This window comes from Leuciscus leuciscus, assembly GCF_965113295.1.
Source record: "Leuciscus leuciscus genome assembly, chromosome: 14".
NCBI lineage: Eukaryota > Metazoa > Chordata > Actinopteri > Cypriniformes > Leuciscidae > Leuciscus > Leuciscus leuciscus.
In genome coordinates this window covers 22,451,111-22,472,781 of record NC_138738.1, presented here as the reverse complement: position 1 = coordinate 22,472,781, position 21,671 = coordinate 22,451,111, and the positions used below count along the sequence as shown (strand labels likewise).

At 44.0% G+C, this 21,671-nt stretch overlaps 1 protein-coding gene across 8 annotated transcripts in view; it reads right to left on the bottom strand.

Annotated features, from left to right (window-relative positions):
• Positions 1-21,671, bottom strand: part of rhbdl3 (rhomboid, veinlet-like 3) — a 134,541-nt gene that overhangs the window by 6,882 nt on the left and 105,988 nt on the right. For all 8 annotated transcript variants that reach the window (XM_082136955.1, XM_082136957.1, XM_082136958.1 and 5 more), the window contains one exon: positions 129-229. In XM_082136955.1, the coding sequence (XP_081993081.1) occupies positions 129-229 (101 nt within the window). The remainder of the gene's footprint in view (positions 1-128; positions 230-21,671) is intronic.

Sequence of the window (21,671 nt, the reverse complement as noted above, 5' to 3'; positions counted from 1 at the left end):
GTGATAAATTGATTTTTTTTATTTTAATTTCTAGGGAATGTCACAAATTGATGCTGAACAATTTTCAATTTCTAGAGCAAAGCCTGATCACAATTCCTCAAAAAGGAAAATAGTGATTTCTCAATTACCATGACGACATTGGCGAGGTGGGCAGAGACCAGAGCATAGACTCCCCCTGATGATCCGACCACAGGTGCTGTCATGTCCGTCACTGATACAGCCAATGAACCTGCAGGAAGACAATGCAGACAAGTCACAATAACACAAACATGTTGAGGATATTTTCACCAATACTTTCTCTTTCTTAGAAACTGGAGCCAAAATCACTTGAAATGAATCCATTGTTAACAATTGAATAAATGACAGCAAATATGGCAGATTGAAAGAATATCAATGAAAAATGACTTAAATTTGAATCTGTCACAAAGCTATTATAAGCTCATAAGACATTCTGTCTAAGATAATAAGGGGGTGGACAGTCAAGTCAAGTTTATTTGTATAGCGCTTTTCACAATACAGATTGTATCAAAGCAGCTTCACAGTATTAAATTAAAATAATACAACAAAGTTTGTTTCAAGAGGAATTTATTGATTGATAAAATTAAATTAAATATCCCCAAAATATCCCCAACTGAGCAAGCCAAAGGCAACAGTGGCAAGGAACTGAAAATAATTTTTATTTGATAAGGGTGACAATTATAAATAAGGATGATACAATTTTAATTTTGTTACAGTAGGTGTCTTTAATTAAATGTTCTCGCATAAAAAATGCAAGATACAATGTTGCCTACTTATTGTGTTTATGTTATATTGCAAAACACTTTTGCTGCTATTGAGGAGGGAGGTAAGGTTAGAGACAGGATTAATGGTATGGTTACGTTTAATGGTGGGTTAAGGTGTAAGGGAAGGGTCAGCAGTGTACTTGTAATATGTAGTGTATCAGCAGTGTAATTATAGATGTAATTACAGAAATGAATTACAGCTGTAGTAACATGCAGGTATTTTTTTTTAAATATAAGTATAATTAAAAAAAATTGTATGCAAAATGTAACTGTCCGTTTGGAGTTATTTAAAAGGTCTTGATTAATGAGTGTGAATGCATATTTTGTGTATTTATAAAGGACGTTTTTATTGGGATTGTGGCGTAGATATGAACACTTCACTCTGCGCGGGCACCAGTGACTTCCACTAGTGGGCAGTATAGTTTCTCCCACTAGGTTAAACTAACCCTAAATAAACCCGTGCTTACGAGTTACAGCTGTGGCAAACTCATAAACAAAGTAAGAGCGAACAGAAGGGAGTACACAGTAAAGACGCCAAACTTAGGAACGATAAGGAACAAAGGAAATTGCCGGGTTTGGTTTAACGCCCTTGGGAAGCGGAACGAGGTACGTGTAGTTGTTTATATGTGGATGTTGCGGGAGTGAGGTGTTCGTGTTTATTGTTTTAAGTTATTTAAGCTATGTATTGACAAAGAGCCATTTCGCTTTGATATGTTAATCTGTGTGTAATTTAAAGGTTATGGTGTAGTGTATATGAATTTTGGTGGAAAATGATGGTTGTTTAGTGGTGTATTTAATTAGGTTTATTGCTTGAGTATGTTTGATTTAGCTAAGGAAATGTGTATAAAGGTACTTATGTTTGTATCTATTTGTATATTTTTATAGTTTTCACGGTGCATTACGGATACTGGAAAATGCAAATAAAGAAACCGTAAGGACATCAGTCGAGACTCTCCACATCTTGTTTATACCCACCGGGGGCAGTTACAGTGAAAACTCGCCGTAGGCCAGAGAGTGAGAAACTCCACGTGACGTAGGACACTGAGAAACTCTGCTGCATCCAAATGAGACTCGCAGTCTTGGCCGGGATCCGCATCGAAGAAATCAACTAAAACGGACCACAGTCAGGCAAGAGGGAAGATAACACACGTAAAAGGGTGTATAACGGGTGCAACGAGACGTTTTTATATACACCAAAAAAAAATAAAAAATATATATATATATGAATAAGATTGGGTTTCATACGCTCATGAAAGTGGTTAATTGCAGTAACATAAATTGTGCTTGAATGTTGAAAGACGCGATCGTGAAAGAGTGTTTTGATTATCCTTAGATAAAGGTTTTATGGTTGGTGATTATTGTGAAGATGTGTTCAAGGGTTTATAAACAGCAATTTTAAAGTTGTCTTTAAATAGAGGTTTGAAAGTGTGGAAATTATCTAACTTAAAGTACGAAATTGTTCACATTTCAATATTTGCATTTGCACAAATAATTTGAGTGTCTAAATTTAGGCTGTTGACGTTTGGTTAAAAGGGGTAGCACTAAAAATACCGGTAGGTTATAACTACTGCTTGCAGAAATTAAATTCCAAACGTCTTACATAACATTCAAATAACGGTCAATCAAAACATGTAAATTAAAATGTCACTCCACACAGCAGAAACAAGTAAACCCTCAGACCTACCATCTGGCAGATCAAGCTCTCGTCAGAGAACCGTGACAGAGAAAATGCAAGAGGTAAATGAACAAAATGCCATTAAACATAAAAGGGCCTTTTATAAGGCTTATGACGCATGGAAACAGACGGCAAAGGAAAGCAGGGCAACAATGAAATGTTTTTGCTCTATGGATGATCTCGACAACATTGAACAACATATTCAAACTAAACGTGAGGGGCTTCTACACCAATACGAGCACATCCTGCGTAACCAAACCAATCCTCCAGAGATCGTGGGAAAAATGGATACTTGTGCCATTCTCACTGATGAAACGCTTGCTCTAGTGAATAAAAGAAGAGACGCTATGGATGAAGACTATAATGAACGAGTAGAGAAAGAAAGAGTGAGGATTGTCTTAAATAAAGAAGAATATGGATCTGTGTTCGGCAATACAAAAACTAATACTGTGGCTTCTCAGCATACTGACTGTTCCAGTGCAAGCTCCAGCAGTTCCAGCAAACGACAAGACGCAGAAGCTGAGCTGGCAGCAAAAAGAGAGCAAGCAAAGGCAATGAAGGACATACATGCTCATCAGTCACATATCAGCAAACTCGAAAATGAATGGAAACTTGAAGAAAAGAAAATAGTAGCTGATTTGGAGCGCAAAAAGGAAGAGCGTCGGCTAAAACTGGAAGAAGAACGAACGAAGCTGACACAGTTAAAGGCTGAAAAGGAGGTCCAGATAGCAGCTGCTCGAGTGAGAGCGTACGACAGCCCTGGAAGCGACTATGAAGGGGAGAGAAATCTAGTAACAGACACTGTTTATGTGGAACCTGAACCTGTTGCTCACCTTGATACGAACACTGCCTCGCTTCTACCCCAACAAACATTTACAGGAACGACTATAAATGAGGACACAGCCTGCTTAGTCCAAGCAATAACAAGCTCATTGAGCATAAATCGTCTGCCTGTGCCTGAGCCAACAACATTTGACGGAGATCCCATGAAATATGTTGACTGGAAAATGTCCTTCACAACTCTCATTGACCAAAAGCCCCTCTCAGCAAATGAAAAAATGTTCTATTTGAAAACTTATCTCACTGGGGATGCACGTAAAGCAGTGGAAGGTTTCTTTTATAGAAACTCAGAAGATGCGTATACAGGCGCCTGGAAGGTCCTGCAAGAGAGGTATGGCAACTCATTCATAATACAAAAGGCGTTTAGGGATAAGCTCACTAGCTGGCCTAAAATCAGTTCAACCGACCCTCTGGCTTCAAGAGAGTTTGCAGACTTTCTGCAAGGGTGTGCAGAAGCAATTCCACATGTAAAGGGACTAGCCATCTTGAATGATTGCGAAGAAAATCATAAACTTCTGAAGAAATTGCCAGAGTGGATCATGAGGAAGTGGAGTCGAATGGTGGTTGAAGAATTAGATAGATCTGGAAATTATCCGGCTTTTAAATGTTTTAGTACATTCCTAAACAAGGAGGCCCGGATAGCCTGCAACCCCATTGTCTCACCCTTTCTTTTGAACTACAAGACAGAAGATAGAACACCAAAACGAGCTAAAGCCTTTATTACCAGTGCTCAAACGAATAGCTTCCCACAAGGTAGACAAGAAGTATCAGATTACAGGAGGCCACCATGCCCAGTCTGCAAGGAAGAAACGCATGGTATTGCTACCTGCTTCATCTTTGCTGTAAAGGCCATGGATGAAAAGAAACAGTTCATCAAGGAAACCCATCTCTGTTTTGGATGTTTAAAGAAGGGACACGCAAGCAAGGATTGTAAAAGGCGTCACACTTGTGGCACCTGCAGTCGTCGTCATCCAACATGCTTGCATGAGGAGTGGAGACAAGGACCAACGAAAATCTTTACAAATGATTCAATTACTGCGAGTAACCACACGACGGAAGAAGTCCACAGAGCCATGTCGTATGCATCTACTCGATTTGCCTCAGCTACTGCCAGCATAGTTCCAGTCCTGGTATCCACAAAGCAAGAGCCACAAAAGGAGGTTCTTACTTATGCCCTACTCGACACACAAAGTGATACTACATTCATCCTTGAAGATCTGCTTGAGCATCTGAGTGTGACACCACGACCAGTGACGCTAAAGTTGAGTACGATGACTGCTGTTGACACGGTTTTTACGAGCAAAGGCATCAGAGACCTTCAAGTTCGAGGGCTTCATTATGAGAACCTACTCCAGATAAACCAAGCTTATACTCGTAGTTTTATTCCGGTGGATAAATCATACATCCCGACTCGAGAAACTGCACAAAGATGGCCCCATCTTAAACACCTAACAGATAGACTGCCGCCTCTCCAAGACTGTGATGTGGGATTACTAATAGGATATAATTGTCCTTCAGCATTAGCTCCGCTTGAAGTAGTCATAGGCAAAGAGAATGAACCCTTCGCTCAACGTACTGAGCTTGGTTGGAGCATAATAGGTTCGTCAAACCCTCATTTAGATCGACAAGGAAGCCAAAGTTTTGTGCACCGAGTCACAGTGAAAGAGATACCTGCTCCAACAGTCACAGATGTCTTGAAAGTCCTGGAAGCGGATTTCAACGAACGCATCTATGAGGACAAATATGTGTCTCAAAATGATGTCCAGTTTATTCAGTTCCTTAGCAGTAACATCAGACAGAAAGATGATGGACACCTTGAGATGCCCCTTCCTTTTCAGAGCAGCAGCCCACCTGTGCTACCAAATAATAGGAAGCTCGCTGTGGTTCGGCTGGAGAACTTGAAAAGAAAGTTGAAAGCAGACAAACGCTATCATGACCACTACAGAACCTTCATGGAAGAGATAGTGAGTAGAGGGGATGCTGAGTTGGTAACTACACCAATAAATGGTGAGAGTATTTGGTACCTTCCCCACCATGGCATTTATCACCCAAAGAATCCAGACAAACTAAGAGTCGTTTTCGACTGTTCGGCTAAGTTCAGAGGTGTTTCTTTAAATGATACTTTACTGACGGGACCTGACTTGATTAACTCCCTACTAGGAGTTCTGTGTCGTTTTAGGAAGGAAGCGGTGGCCATAACATGTGACGTTGAAAGAATGTTCCATCAGTTTAGTGTTACTCCAGAATGCCGAAACTATTTGAGATTCTTATGGTGGGAGCACGGAGAGTTGGAAAAGGAACCAAAGGAATATAGGATGAGTGTCCATCTCTTTGGAGCTGCCTCCTCTCCTGGGTGTGCCAACTTTGGACTGAAGTATTTAGCATGACAATACGCCCCTAACTATCCGGCGGCATCAGTCTTCCTGGAGAAAAACTTCTACGTCGATGACGGACTAACTAGTGTCAAGTCTGTGGAAGGGGCAAAGAAACTGATTATGGAGGCTCAGAGGTTGTGTAAAGAAGGAGGATTAAGGCTTCATAAATTTAACTCCAATCAAAGGGAAGTCCTGGTTTGTGTGGATCCTTCAGAAAGAGTAGCAATCATTGAACCTATGAAACTAAAAAAGGAAGTGAGTCAGCTGGGACGTGTGCTCGGTCTTCAGTGGTCTATAGATGATGACATCTTTAGTTTTAATACTACGTGGAAAGAGCAGCCGGCAAGCCGTAGAGGCATTTTGTCCGTGGTGGCCTCCCTGTATGATCCACTTGGATTCCTCACGCCATTCACCTTGATGGGGAAATGTATATTGCAGGAGATGTGCCGCAGGAGCGTCAAATGGGATGACCCTTTGCCAGAAGATCTAAACGCACGGTGGGAGGAGTGGAAACGGGAGCTACAGAGGCTAAAAAATATCACTATCGCAAGGTGCTACCAACCAAGGGGATTCGGCAACGTGATCAGAGTGGAGTTGCATCACTTTTCAGATGCCAGCAGTAAAGGGTATGGCGCATGTTCATACCTTAGATACAAGGACGACAAAAATGTGGTTCACTGCAGTTTGGTAATAGCAAAGGCAAGAGTCGCCCCGACTAAAGTGACAAGTATTCCCAGGCTTGAACTCTCAGCTGCTGTAGTGGCTACTAGACTAAGTGGGATGTTGAAGTGCGAACTTGACATGGGGATTGACGAAGAGTTATTCTGGACAGACTCCCGAGTGGTTTTAGGTTACATCAACAACGAGGCGAGGAGGTTCCACGTGTTTGTGGCAAACCGGGTTCAACGGATAAGAGAAACCACAGACCCTGGTCAGTGGCATTACGTCGATACAGCAGAAAATCCAGCGGACCATGCCTCCAGAGGCCTCCCTGTAACACACATCTCTTCCTCAAACTGGCTTACTGGACCCAAGTTTTTGTGGGAGCAAGAAGTTCGCCTAAGGGCCTGTTCCCTTCCGGAATTGCTCGTTGGTGATCCTGAAGTTAAAGTGATTTCGGTCTTTGCAACAAGAGTTAGCAACTGTATGGATATTCTCAGCCGTCTGAGCAGGTTCTCCTCTTGGTCGAAACTTCTCAAGGTGGTTGCAAGAATTAGGAGGCTGGGTTCAAAACAAAGATTTCCTTACGATCATACAGGTGTTGAGGAACAAAAGAGAGCGGCTCATGTGATAATCAAGCTTGTTCAACAACAGGCCTTTGCGCAGGAGTTGGATACCCTTCAAAAGGGAAAACAGCTCCCAAATTCAAACCTTCTTTGCCGTTTGGACCCTATACTCCATGAAGGAGTGCTCTGTGTCGGTGGCAGACTAAAGCAGTCTTCTCTTAGCCATGAATTAAAGCACCCGGTAATCCTTCCAAAGGATGGTCACATCACCTCACTGATTCTGGCTTATTGCCACGCCAAGATTCTGCATCAAGGCCGAAGCCAGACTCAAATGGAACTACGAGTAAACGGTTTTTGGGTCATCAGTGGAAGCAAACTAGTGGCAAAGCTGATAAATGGGTGTGTGCAGTGCAGGAAATTACGACGCCCTTCGGAAATACAACAAATGGCTGGGCTCCCTGCTGAACGTGTTGAAGTTTCAGCTCCGTTCACGTACAGTGGTATGGACTGCTTTGGCCCTTATCTCGTCAGAAAGAGTCGTAAAGAGTACAAAAGATATGGTTTGATTTTTACGTGCCTTTCTTCTCGAGCTATTCATATTGAAATGCTGGAAGATCTATCGACCGATGCATTTATAAATGCTCTAAGGTGCTTCATTAGCATCAGGGGAGCTGTCCGGCAACTCTACTGTGATCAAGGTACTAACTTTGTGGGAGCTAGGAATGAGCTAAGGGACGCTCTTAAACAATGTAATGCCAAGTTGTTGGAAGCATTCCTAATTGACCAGCATTGTGAGTTTGTTTTCAATGCGCCTTCTGCAAGTCATACAGGAGGTGTCTGGGAGCGTCAGATCCGAACCGTTAGGGGTGTGATGAATGCCACTCTCGTCCAGAGTCTAGGTAGACTTGACGATGCATCACTTAGAACGTTGTTCTACGAAGCAATGGCTATTGTAAACAGCCGTCCACTTTCTGTAGATGGAATCAATGACCCTCAAGCATTGGAGCCCCTCACGCCTAATCACCTTATCATGATGAAGTCCAAGGTTGCTTTACCGCCTCCCGGGACGTTTGTGAAGGAGGATCTGTATGCTTCCAAGAGGTGGCGTCGAGTTCAGTATCTGGTCGAGCAGTTCTGGAGTCGATGGAAAAGGGAGTATCTTCTTAACCTCTCTATTCGACAGAAGTGGCATGTGCCTAAACGTAATCTTAAGGTGGATGATATAGTTATTGTCAAAGACGATAATCTTCCGAGAAATCAGTGGTTGCTAGCACGAGTAGTCGAAGCCATCCAGGACGGCGAAGGATTAGTGCGCAGAGTCAAAATTCAGATAGGAGAACGGACCACCGTAAAGAAAAGGAACTGCTTTCGTAAACCTTCAATCATTGAGCGTCCAGTACAGAAACTGGTTCTCCTCCTTGAGAGCAAATAAGACGATCACACCATATACACCACACACACTACAGCACATATACATTATACACATTTAAGTGTTTTAGTTTAAAAGATGGGCAAATGTGATGTAAGAAATTCTGCTTGGTTTATGTAGAGTAGTGGTATATTAAGCAGAATTTGGTGGGAGTGTAACTGTCCGTTTGGAGTTATTTAAAAGGTCTTGATTAATGAGTGTGAATGCATATTTTGTGTATTTATAAAGGACGTTTTTATTGGGATTGTGGCGTAGATATGAACACTTCACTCTGCGCGGGCACCAGTGACTTCCACTAGTGGGCAGTATAGTTTCTCCCACTAGGTTAAACTAACCCTAAATAAACCCGTGCTTACGAGTTACAGCTGTGGCAAACTCATAAACAAAGTAAGAGCGAACAGAAGGGAGTACACAGTAAAGACGCCAAACTTAGGAACGATAAGGAACAAAGGAAATTGCCGGGTTTGGTTTAACGCCCTTGGGAAGCGGAACGAGGTACGTGTAGTTGTTTATATGTGGATGTTGCGGGAGTGAGGTGTTCGTGTTTATTGTTTTAAGTTATTTAAGCTATGTATTGACAAAGAGCCATTTCGCTTTGATATGTTAATCTGTGTGTAATTTAAAGGTTATGGTGTAGTGTATATGAATTTTGGTGGAAAATGATGGTTGTTTAGTGGTGTATTTAATTAGGTTTATTGCTTGAGTATGTTTGATTTAGCTAAGGAAATGTGTATAAAGGTACTTATGTTTGTATCTATTTGTATATTTTTATAGTTTTCACGGTGCATTACGGATACTGGAAAATGCAAATAAAGAAACCGTAAGGACATCAGTCGAGACTCTCCACATCTTGTTTATACCCACCGGGGGCAGTTACACAAAATAAATGCACTGTATCATATTATTAATTTAAATAGTACATAATAGTTAAAGACACTTAATATAAAGTGGGACTGCAATTATTAAACTATTCCTTTAATGTGGGTGTTTTAAATTAAACTCAATTTACTGCATCACTGTGGAAATTTTTATTCATAACACAAGCCTCTTGACTTGAGACCTGCAGAGACCAGACTGCAGAGTCTCATAACATATCAGCAGATTTATCGAAATCCAGATAAAGGATTTATTTTCAAATATTTACAAATATTTATATTTTCGGTTTAAATTGCGTTCTGTGGAGGGGGTGCTGGTGCGGTGAGGGCAGTCAGACTACCAGCAACATGTGAGAAGTGCTGGTACGCATGTGCAGTGTACCAGTGCATACCGGCCCACTTCGAGCACTGTAATGAAAACAAACAAGTAAGTTCTGCTTCTGAGGAAAATCAGGCATCGGTTCTGACCATGTTATTTGGATATGGCAACAAACCAAGGCAACAAACACAAACACAGAAAACTGAATTTAACCGTAACAGATACTACTGAAGAAAAGAGCAACAAGTGAATAGGCCTATGTGTTAAAATGTAATGGCTGTATGCGGAGATGAAAGCAAACTGTCACGATTATGTTCTGTTTGGTTAATTCCTGTCGTTTCTTTTAGTCTCTATGGTTACTAATCAGTTAATTCTCGTCCAGCTGATCCCATTTAGTTCCTTCATGTTCCTTGTGTATAAAAACCTCCTGTTTGGTTCAGTTTGTTGTCGGTCATCGTCTATGTTTAAGTGGTTGTGTTTATATTATTCTCCAATGAACTCCTGTGTTTCTATCAGTGGATTTAATAAAGATTGTTGTGTTTATTCTCCTTCATCGTGCGATGTATCTACACAGCCAGATCGTAACACAAACACGCAACCTCTGATTACTATATCAAGTTTCTCTAGGCAGAGAGTGGCAGTGTCCTATAAAAATGTAATTACAAGATGTACATTCAAATTCACACACAATGGGTCTCATTCATGAAACACGAGCAGAACGAATTTTTGTGTAAATCGTGTGTAAAGTGGTTCTGGCGTAAATTTTCGGATTCATTAAAATGTTCGTATTTTCCAAATGTTAGTTGGTACGAAAGAAACCTACACCTGCTCCCAGCCACGCGTAAATAGTGCGTTTAACATCCGAACGTTCTCTTACGAGAGGTACTCTCGTACTGCGTAAATCTTACGCTAGGGGAAAATCTCTTTTCCGCGAGATACTGAAGCCAAAAATTATCCTTAATTTTGAAATAATGTAAAACGCGTTGCGGCAGCATGCAGACACAGGCGAGACGGCTTGTGCGCCTATTTGTTCGCTGGATCGCTGTTCGCTGGATCCGGAGAGAAGCCGCGCCGTCTGAAGAAGCCCTTCAGCGGGACGAGTCGACACTCTGAAGCCGCTGGCCGCGCCGCCTTCAGTCGCCTTCCTGCTGCGCTATCCGGCGTTATATCCTTTCTCTGCTACTGTGTTTTGTGTATGTGTGTGTGCTCGCCGCCGCGACACACACTCTCATTGCACTAAAAGAGCCAGGCGTCTTTTTCAAGACGCCCCTTTCCTGAGGATCACGCAGCTCTCGCGCTCGCGCTCGCTGACGGCGACCGCCCTCACTGCGAGCCAGTTACTGCCTATGGTGACTCTGAGGACTCACCTGGCATCCTTCTCCGAGACTGCTCCTCCGCCCCCCCCCAACCCGCAAAGCTCGCCGGTTCGCCCGCTTGCCTTGCCTGCTTGGGGGATGATACCTGCTCTCCCTCTGTTCGAGCCGCGCAAACCGCGCCGTTCACAGGGGATGTCAGGAGCGGACGGTCACGGGGCTAGCTTTCTCTCTCCCTCTGTTCGAGCCGCGCAAACTGCGCCGTTCACAAGGGAGGCTGGAAGCGGACGATCGGGGTTAGTTTTTCTTTACGTTACAAGAAAGCTACCCTGCCCTTGCGCCCCATTCACGCGTCACTCACCGGCGAAAAGACAACTCAGTTCCCTGATTAGGCGACTGGAAATATCAATATTGCAGCAAACGAGCCTGTTGTAACACGCACGCTTGCAAGCAAACGCCGAAGAAAACATGTTGACGCTCTCTTATATGCTCATGCATCTATACACCTTTGTGTTCCCCCCTGTGGCTCAGTGGCGGAATCTTAGGTTTTTCGCACGAGAGACCGGGGTTCGAATCCCGGTCTAACGGCAGATATATTATGCCGCCAATGCTTCGCTCTGTCAGTTCCCTGAAAGGCGACTGCAGATGTGCATTTTGCAGCCAACGAGCGCGCTGTACAACCCGCTCGCCTGCACCCAAACACCGTTTCTATGGTTCCCGTGCGTCACTGGCGAAAGGAGAAAAGGGTGTTTTTAGCCCCGCTGCGGCCGGGCCGACCTCCACTCCTGACACATTTCTCATTCCCCTCTTAAGTTCAGGTGACTGGAAATGTCAATATTGCAGTGAGCGAGCCTGTTGTTTTGCACGCACGCCTGCAAACAAACGCCAGCATGTTGACGCTCTTTGATAATACTCGCGCTACTGAATGTCTATGTGTCTTCCTCTGTGGTCCAGTGGTAGATCATCAGATTTTCGCGCGAGAGACCCGCGATCGAATCCCGGGTCTACCGGCAAAACACACTTTTTGCCGTCAATTCTCGCTCTGGCAGTTCCCTGAAAAGGCGACTGCAGATGTGTATTTTGCAGCCAACGAGCGCGTGGTACAACCCGTTCGCCTGCACCCAAACTCTGTTTCTATGGTTTCCGCCTCTGAAGTTCAAACGACTGGAAATGTCAATATTGCAGTGAACAAGCCTGCTGTAATACACGCACGCCTGCAAACAAACGCCAGCATGTTGACGCTCTCTGTTTCTATGGCAACTTCTCGCTCGTTCAGTTCCAGTAAATGCGACTGTTCCAGTGTATTCTGCAGTAAACAAGTCGGCGAAACAGCCCGCTTGCCTGCACACAAACGCCGCTTTTACGGCTACCCAGATAAATCCCATAAGAGTGTATTTTCTGGTGTCCCGGCCACGGCCGATGGTGTTACGAATGTAGACGAAATTCCTACACACAAACACAGCCCGTCACACAGGGCTCGCGCACATGAAATCGACCCAGGTCGATTGCGCATTAAACGTGGTAAATGTGCCCACTGCCCAGTGCCCACAAACACTACGTTCCGCATATCTCAAGGTTTCTGTAAAAACAAAACCAACGTGCATTCGCTCTGCTCAGGCGGACAATGCTCTCAGTGTTGTAAATGTGCCCGCTATCCCGCGCCCACATTCACACATAGACATGACAGGTCCTACGGGACTCGCCCAGCCCTCCCCTCTCGGTTGACCACCGCAAAGGAGTCGAGCGCGGGCAATCTGCCCGCTGTTATCAGCGCGCCCCCTGCCTCGAAGCGCGACGCTTATGTTACAGCACACCGAAGCCCCTCTGTCGCTGAGCGACCAGAGCGCGCTCCGCATTCAGCCCCTAGCCATTCGTGCAGATGCATGGGCAAGGCTACCCGGGGGTTTTGAAGTGGGTGCTAGACATTATAGAAAGAGGCTATTCGCTACAGTTTCGCCGACGCCCTCGCCGCTATGTGACGCGCGTTGAAGCTACGGTAAAAACAGAAGTAGCACCACCTACTTCGAGCCGAAATTTTGAAACTGTTGAGCAAAGGGGCCATAGAGCCTTTATCTCAAGCTCAGAGTGAAGGAGGGCTATACAGCAGATACTTCCTGGTACTGAAAAAAGACGGGGGTCTCAGACCCATACTAGATCTAAGGCAACTGAACAGAGTGCTTGCGAAGCAACAGTTCAGAATGCTCACGACCAGAAAAACCCTCACGCACATTCGCCGAGGAGATTGGTTTGTGTCAATAGATCTGAAAGACGCATATTTTCAAATACAAATAGCGTCACGTCACAGGCGACGTTTGAGATTCGCCTTCAAGGGCCAGGCATATCAGTGCTCAGTCCTACCGTTCGGCTTGTCTCTAGCCGCTCGCACCCCTCAGACTACAGGGCATGCGAGTATTGAACTACTTGGACGATTGGCTGATTCTAGCTCAATCTCACTCGGTGCTCATAGAGCACAGGACCATTTTGCTCGATCACCTCGAGAATCTGGGTCAATTGGGCGAAGAGTTCTCTGTCTCCCAGACAGATAATATCTTTTCTGGGCACAGAACTGGACTCGCTGTCTATGATAGCGCGACTGTCACCAGAGCGCGTACTAGACATTCAGCGCGCAGCGAGCTCTTTCCGCTGCGGCGCATCTGTCCCGCTCAAGAAATTTCAGAGGATGCTAGGTCTCATGGCCTCAGCATCATCAGTACTTCAGCTGGGCTTGCTTCGCATGCGCCCGCTACAGTTCTGGCTGAAAGCGCGAGTACCGCGCCAAGCGTGGGCTTCCGGTCTGCTTCGTCTCAAGGTCAATCAGAAATGCATCGCAGCTCTGAAACCTTGGAAAGCAAACGACTTGTACCAATCAGGTGTTAGCCTGGGGACTTCCTCGAGTGTGAAGGTAGTGTCTACGGACGCCTCCACCTTGGGATGGGGAGCACTGCTCAAGGGCAGACCGTTCTTCGGCCAATGGTCAGAACGGGAGAAGCTTCTACACATAAACTGCCTCGAAATGTTGGCAGTAGACAACGCACTGACGCGTTTTTGTCCCTAAATACGAGGACACCACGTCCTGGTCCGCTCGGACAACATGTCAGTGGTGTCCTACATAAATCGCCAGGGCGGCCTCAGGTCCCGAAACCTGCACAGGCTGACAGAACGCCTCCTGGTGTGGGCTCAGCGCAACCTGCTCTCGCCGAGAGCAGCGCATGTGCCAGGGCTCCTGAACGTAGGACCGGACAGACTGTCCAGAAACAATGTTCCGACAGGCGAATGGCCTCTACACCCACAGACAGTCCAGCTGCTGTGGAAGAAATTCGGCAGAGCGGAAGTAGACCTGTTCGCGTCTCAAGAAAACGCTCACTGTCTGGAATTTTTCTCCAAGAGCAGGGACGCGCTGGCTCACGTATGGCCCCGCCGCCCGCTCTATGCCTTTCCTCCCGTCTCTCTCCTGCCTCAGGTGATAGAACGGATCAGAGAAGGATGCTCAGTGCTACTCGTAGCGCCGTTCTGGAAAAACCAACCCTGGTTCCCAGTTCTGATGCAGCTAGCAAGCACTGCCCCATGGCCAGTGCCAGTGAGGAGGGACCTCCTCTCTCAGGCCAAGGGCTCGTTTTGGCATCCGCGCCCAGAGCTGTGGTCCCTTCATGTTTGGGCCATCAACGGGTACCCGCTGACCTCCCCAAGCGGAGTGTTAAACACGATCACGCAGGCTAGAGCTCCGTCTATGCGACGTCTCTATTCCTCGAAATGGTCAGTGTTCTCCAGCTGGTGCACAGCTCGTGGCGTGTCGCCCCTAGACTGTGGGGTGACGGAGGTTCTCTCCTTCCTACAAGAGCTGTTGGACAAGGGCAGGACCCCTTCCACGCTCAAAGTGTATGTGGCGGCCATAGCAGCGTTCTCAAAAACAACGCTGGGTCAGTCAGTAGGAAGGAACGATTTAGTCATCGTCTTCCTTAGAGGAGCTAAGAGACTGAATCCTCCCAGACCTCCCTCAGTCCCTGTATGGAACCTTTCTACAGTGCTGGAAGCCATGAAAGGTGACCCATTCGAGCCTTTACAGACGATTGATCTTAAACACCTGTCTTTCAAGACAGTGTTTCTTCTGGCTCTCGCTTCAGTGAAGCGCACAGGGGACTTACACGCGCTCTCAGTAAGCGCGACGTGTATGGAGTTTGGGCCTAATGACTCAAGAGTTATACTCAAACCTAAGCACGGTTATGTTCCAAAATCCCTCAACACACCGTTTAGGGCGCAGGTCATTCCCTGTCAGCCTTACCGGTCTCTGACGAGGAAGGAGACGCAAGCTTCCTTTGCCCAGTCAGGGCATTAAGAGCTTATGTGTCTCGCACGTCTGTTTTCAGACAGACAGAGCAGCTCTTTGTTTTCACTCTACGGACGTTCTAAGGGACTTGCCGTGTCGAAACAGAGCCTATCCAGTTGGATAGTTGATGCTATAGCGCTGGCTTATACCTCTAAGGGCTTTCAGTGCCCATTTGGAGTCAGAGCACACTCCACGAGAGGCGTTGCCTCGTCGTGGGCTTGGTCTAGTGGGATTGCCTTGCAAGATATCTGTATGGCGGCAGGCTGGGCCTCCCCGTCTACATTTATAAGGTTTTATAACCTAGAGGTTCCCGCCTTGCAGGCTAAGCTGCTTTCGGTCTAAAATCGGTACTGTCTGCCCTGATGTGTTCGGGCCAGAATACTGAAACTGCTTGAGCAAATGCTCGCTGTTGGATCGCGCAGCTCTATGGGCAGTGTGTAAGACCCACTATATTCGTCAGTCCAGGCCGGGGGTCGCCCTGACTGTACGACACATCATCAGTATAACTGCTCCTTATAAGATGTTATATTATTACAGGAATGATGCTATTCTAGCCACTCTTTCCTGGGCTCTCTGTGAGTCCCTTATGATCATGTACTATATGAGCCCGGGCACTTGCCCTTGGGACTTTGGTGCTGGATCTTAGCATGCACGGCGTTTTACACTGTTTCCCCTAGCGTAAGATTTACGCAGTACGAGAGTACCTCTCGTAAGAGAACGTACTCGGTTACTAACGTAACCTCGGTTCTCTCTAGAGAGGAAACGAGTACTGCGTATCTTGCCGTGCCTGCACACGCTCTGGTTCGCTTCGGCGATGAAAAACCAGTGAGCTAGCCTCTCGAAGCTATGTTTATAGCCCTAGACCACGCCCATTCTGGCGGGACGTGACGTATTGGGCGCGAAGCGCCCCCATTGGAGCTGACGTCACGAGTGGGCCTTATCGATAGGCTGCTGCAGTTGCCGCAGGGCAGCCAATAGGCGCACAAGCCGTCTCGCCTGTGTCTGCATGCTGCCGCAACGCGTTTTACATTATTTCAAAATTAAGGATAATTTTTGGCTTCAGTATCTCGCGGAAAAGAGATTTTCCCCTAGCGTAAGATTTACGCAGTACTCGTTTCCTCTCTAGAGAGAACCGAGGTTACGTTAGTAACCGAGTACGTTTTGCTCATTAATAAGGCTGCATTTTAATTCACCTTAATCGGGTACATATTACACAGCATTTTGAAAAAATATTATATATAGTAATTACATACGGTTTTTCTTTTTACTTTTATTACGAGAGCCAGTAATAGCATCTGCAAACGGAACACAAGTCCGCAAGTCTTTTATTTTTTTAAATCTTTTTTTCAAGCTGTTTATTCATTTATTTATTTTTTCAGCAAGTCACAAGTGTTGCAGTCAAGCTTCATGTCGAACCATTTTCTTTTCACTTCTGGGACTGTTCGATTAACAGATGAAACTCCGTTAACTGCATCTGTAGGCTAATGCTGCCAAGCATTTTTACCTAAAGCATTTAGGTAAAAGCATTATTATATAAAAAATCCTTTTTTTTAGGACCTGATACGCCACTATGTACACTTGAAAATAAAATGTGGCGTTTTGAATGAACTTCTGATAATAAAACTTCAATTTCTGCATCTGAGAAATGTCTCTTCTTCATTCGCTTTTGAGAAGACATGTTGAAATCCTTCGTTTCGTGTCATAATATGATGCCCATATATGTCAGTCGGTTTTAATGGGCGGGATTTATGGTAATTGAGAATGAGCGTGCACGCGCGCGTCCCATTTACGACTGATTGGAATTCATTAACCCACACACACATTTCACTATCAAATCTGACGTTTACGAAGTATTTGTGAATCAGGAGAAGAATTTTCGGGAATGTCTCTTTACGCGCAAATCACTCACATATTTACTCGTATATTTACGAATGTTTCATGAATGAGACCCAGTGAATGCACACTTACCCATTGTGATCAGACCTACACACTGCTGCTGCTGATTGCTGTGTAAGAATGTGAAATACTAGTAGACGAATGTTACTTAGTGACACCTCAATGTGCTGTTCCATCTTTATTTGGTCACATGCACTTTAAAGTATAGCTTAAGTGCACACATTTTTATGTACTAACAGCCTATCTATGTGGTAATAATGGCACTTTAAATGTACAATGTGGGTGATTTATTTGCAATAACAAAATTAAAGAACTTTATTCCTTTTCCTAACACCAGACATTAAAAGCATAGTTCACTGAAAAAAAAAGTCATCATTTACTCACCCTCATGTGAGTTACACAAGGATGTAAACACATATTTATGATTGAGGAGAAGCAAATTTAATAATGTAAGAATGAACCTTGGAAAAAACTATTAAGGCCTGTTCACACCAGGAACGATAACTTTAACGATAATGATAAAGATATAGTTCTAAAAAACGTTTTAAATATAAAAGAATAGCATTGTCCACACTACAACTATGGGCCCTATTTTAACGATCTAAGCGCATGGTCTAAAGCGCACAGCGTAAGTGCACTTAGGGCGTGTACGAATCCACTTTTGCTAGTTTAACGACAGGAAAAATGGTTGGCATGCCCAGCGCAAGGTCTAAAAGGGTTGCCCCTATTCTCTTAATGAGTCATGTCAAGTCAAGTCATCTTCATTTATATAGCGCTTTTAACAATGTAGATTGTTCCAAAGCAACTTTACATTGATAATAGGAAATTAAAGTAAAGTGTTTTGGCTTTATAGCAGCTCTAGAATAAAGTTATTGTCCAGCTAAAGTTAGTTTGATTGATTCACTTCCGTCGCAACGATCATTAGTTATTAACTTTGGGGCCGCTAACACGACACCATTTTAACAGAAAACTCTTAAGTTCTTACTACGCAAACTTCAAAAACGCGAACCAGTGAGAACGCCAATGGCGTGCACATGCGTATTACGAGTTCGGTCTATAGGTATGCGCGTTTGAATATATGTGCACAGGCGTGTAGTCCTTCCCTACAAATCAACCCTCAGCATACAACCTGTCTGGCCTTAAAATTAATAATACAGAATTTGTATCGCTTCCACGTAGCCACGCAAACTGGAATTATCCCGACAACGCTTTATCTGTACAGAGGTAAAGCGAGGGGAGGGAGGCCTCCACAGGGGAGAGCCTAGTTGACATTTCAGGACTGCGCTGTCGTCGCATCCAGGCGCAGGTCCTTCATCAGATCTGGATACAGCCTGGATCCGGCGGACTGCAGTAAACCTCCGGATAAACAGAGAGACTAATATTAGCGTAGATGCCATTCTTCTTATGATGTAACGAGTACATCAGGATTTATGGGAAGTGTTCCCGGTTCCGGCTGACCTAATCTATGCAGCCTAACATTGAATTATAAAAGTCTATAATGTGTTATGTGTATGCTAAGTCAAAGATATGTGTTTTTAGTCTAGCTTTGAACTGACAGAGTGTGTCTGCTTCCCGGACAATGTTAGGAAGACTGTTCCAGAGTTTTGGTGCTAAATAGGAAAAGGATCAACCGCCAGCAGTTGATTTTTATATTCTAGGTATTATCAACTGGCCGGAATTTTGAGATGCGTTAAGAGCTTGCTCCAGTACTGCAGAGCTAAACCATTTAGTGCTTTGTAAGTAAACAGCAATATTTAAAATGTATACAATGTTTAATATGGAGCCAGTGCAGTGTTGACAGAACGGGGCTAATATGGTCATACTTCCTGGTTCTGGTAAGAACTCGAGCTGCTGCATTTTTGACCAGCTGTAATTTGTTTATTAAAGGACAAGTTCGGTATTTTACACTTAAAGCTCTGTTTACAGATCGTATCTGATGAAACAGAACGGTTAAGATTAAAATTTGGACACATGCTGCTGTCCCGAGAATTTTAGGTTTATTTCGCTTCCCCCCACCACCCCCACAATGGTTGTCTATATGCACTGGAAGATTCCGTCCTAAAAACACATTAAACTTTCGTTTACAAAGACGTGAAACTCACCGAGTGGTCAGGGGGTGTTCACTGATATGTTCCATCAAAAATCGCTGAAAAAGATGCATTCCAACAGGTTTTATCGTAGTTTTTGTCCAACTCCATTGACTTAATAGGACGTGCTGTGAGACCGCAGCACCTTTACGATATTACTCCGCCGCTTCTTCTTCTGCTTCTTCTGTGTATTCAATGAAATGCCCGTGGTTAGCTTGCAATTGGCAAAGGTGCATTATCGCCACCAACTGGGCTGGAGTGTCTATTATTCAAGCTCTCAACGGAAGAATCACGGGTGTGACGTGTTTGGCAAAATAGGTCCACAAAAGCGAAATAAACCTAAAATTCTCGGGACAGGAGCATGTGTCCAAATTTTTATCTTAACCGTTCTATTTCATCAGATACGATCTGTAAACAGGGCTTTAAGTGTAAAATACCAAACTTGTCCTTTAAGCGTGCAGGGCAACCACCCATAATAGCATTACAATAATCTAGCCTTGATGTCATGAACGCATGGACTAATTGTTCCGCATTTGTCAATGAGAGCATATGACGTAATTTATATATATTTTTAAGATGGAAAAATGCGGTTTTACAGATACTAGACACGTGACTTTCAAATAAAAGATTGGTATCAAAGAACACACCCAGGTTCCTAACCGACGACGAAGACTTGACAGAGCAGCCATCAAGTGTTAGACAGTATTCTAGATTATTACGTGAGGACGTTTTTTGTCCAATAATTAGAATCTCTGTTTTTTCAGAATTAAGTAGTAGGAACTTACTAGTCATCCAATTTTTTATATCACCTATGCATTCCGTTAATTTCCGTTAAAATTCTTTAAGAGCAACGGAGAAACTGTGTCTAAAGTGCAGGAAAAGAGAGAGTTAAAAGTTTCTGTCGCAGTATCGAGTTCTTGTAAGCTATCTGGGATGCTGAGATGATGAAACTGATTAGGAAGATTATTAATAAAGCAATCTTTAGTGGCAGAAGGGATAGGTCTAACATATTTGTAACACAGAGTCGGCTTTGCAGCCTTGGCTAAATTAAGTTTACACGAGACTAGATAATGATCTGAGATGTCATCACTCTGCTGCAGAATTTCAACGGCATCAACATTGATTCCGTGTGATAATATTAGATCTAGGGTATGATTACGACAATGAGTAGGTCCTGACACATGTTGCCTAACTCCAATAGAGTTAAGAATGTCTTTAAATGCCAGTCCCAATGCATCTTTTTCGTTATCTACATTATATTAAAATCACCAACAATTATGACTTTATCTGCAGCCAGTACTAACTCTGATAGAAAGTCCGCAAATTCTTTGATAAAGTCTGTATGGTGCCCTGGTGGCCTGTATACAGTAGCCAGCACAAATCTCAAACGTGATTTATCATTTACACTATATACTGCTATATTAAGCACCAACACTTCAAAAGAATTATATTTGAAACCAGACTTCTTAGTAATTCTAAAAATATTACTATAAATTACAGCAACACTTCCCCCTTTTCCTTTCAGACGAGGCTCATGTTTATAACAGTAATCTTGGCGGGTGGACTCATTTAAAGTAATGTAATCGTTTGGTTTTAGCCATGTTTCTGTCAAACACAGCACATCTAGGTTATAGTCTGTAATCATATCATTAACAATAAGTGCTTTTGAAGTAAGATTCAGCAACCCAAGCTTTATCATTTGCTCATTTGTATTATCATGGGTGTGTTTTGGGCGTAACGTGCAATATACCAAACAGAATCTTCTTCCATTCCCTTTAAAAGCCAGTTGTGCTAGTGCCATGGCAGATTCACTATTTACATGTTGGAATTTGCAAGCGGAAAAACTGAACGCTTCTCTAGCGAGGAAAGTGTACACGCGTTGTGGACCCGCCTATAGGCGCACATTACTAAAGCTCTCTTTATAAAAATAAAAATAAGTATTGCGTATTTCAGTTGCCTCAAAATAGCAACGCACCAACAATGCGCCTGAACACACCTCGTTTTCTAATGCATTTTCTATTTAGACAACGTGGCACAGGATGTGAAAATGATAACTGTGTCGGGCTGAAACTAGCAAAAAACCCTTGTGTCGCGCCTGGCGCTGAATTGCGCCAGTTTTGTCAGGACCACTACCATCAAATACGATTAACAATTAGCATACAGTTTGGATTGGCGGTATGGTTCCGTTCTGGGCGAGAACTCCCTGCGCATCCATGCAGCCTAGCATGGATAAGAGCAGGGAGAGCAGCAATAACCCCCCTTGAGGTAAACAGAACAGCACCAACATGAAAGTTTGCAAATATTTTTAATTCAAGATTTTAAAGTACAACATAATTTGAGAATTTATTCTGATTCAAGGGGAATCAGAATGCCAAATCCTGACTGGGCGAGAGGAGGAGCTGGGGATGGAGGAGGGTAATTAGCTCCTGAGAAACGCGATAGCTGCTGATAATAATGAAGGAGCTTATATGTGACCTGATCCAGCAAAATGAGGGGAAAAAGAGGAGACCATAAGCTTTCAACTGATATC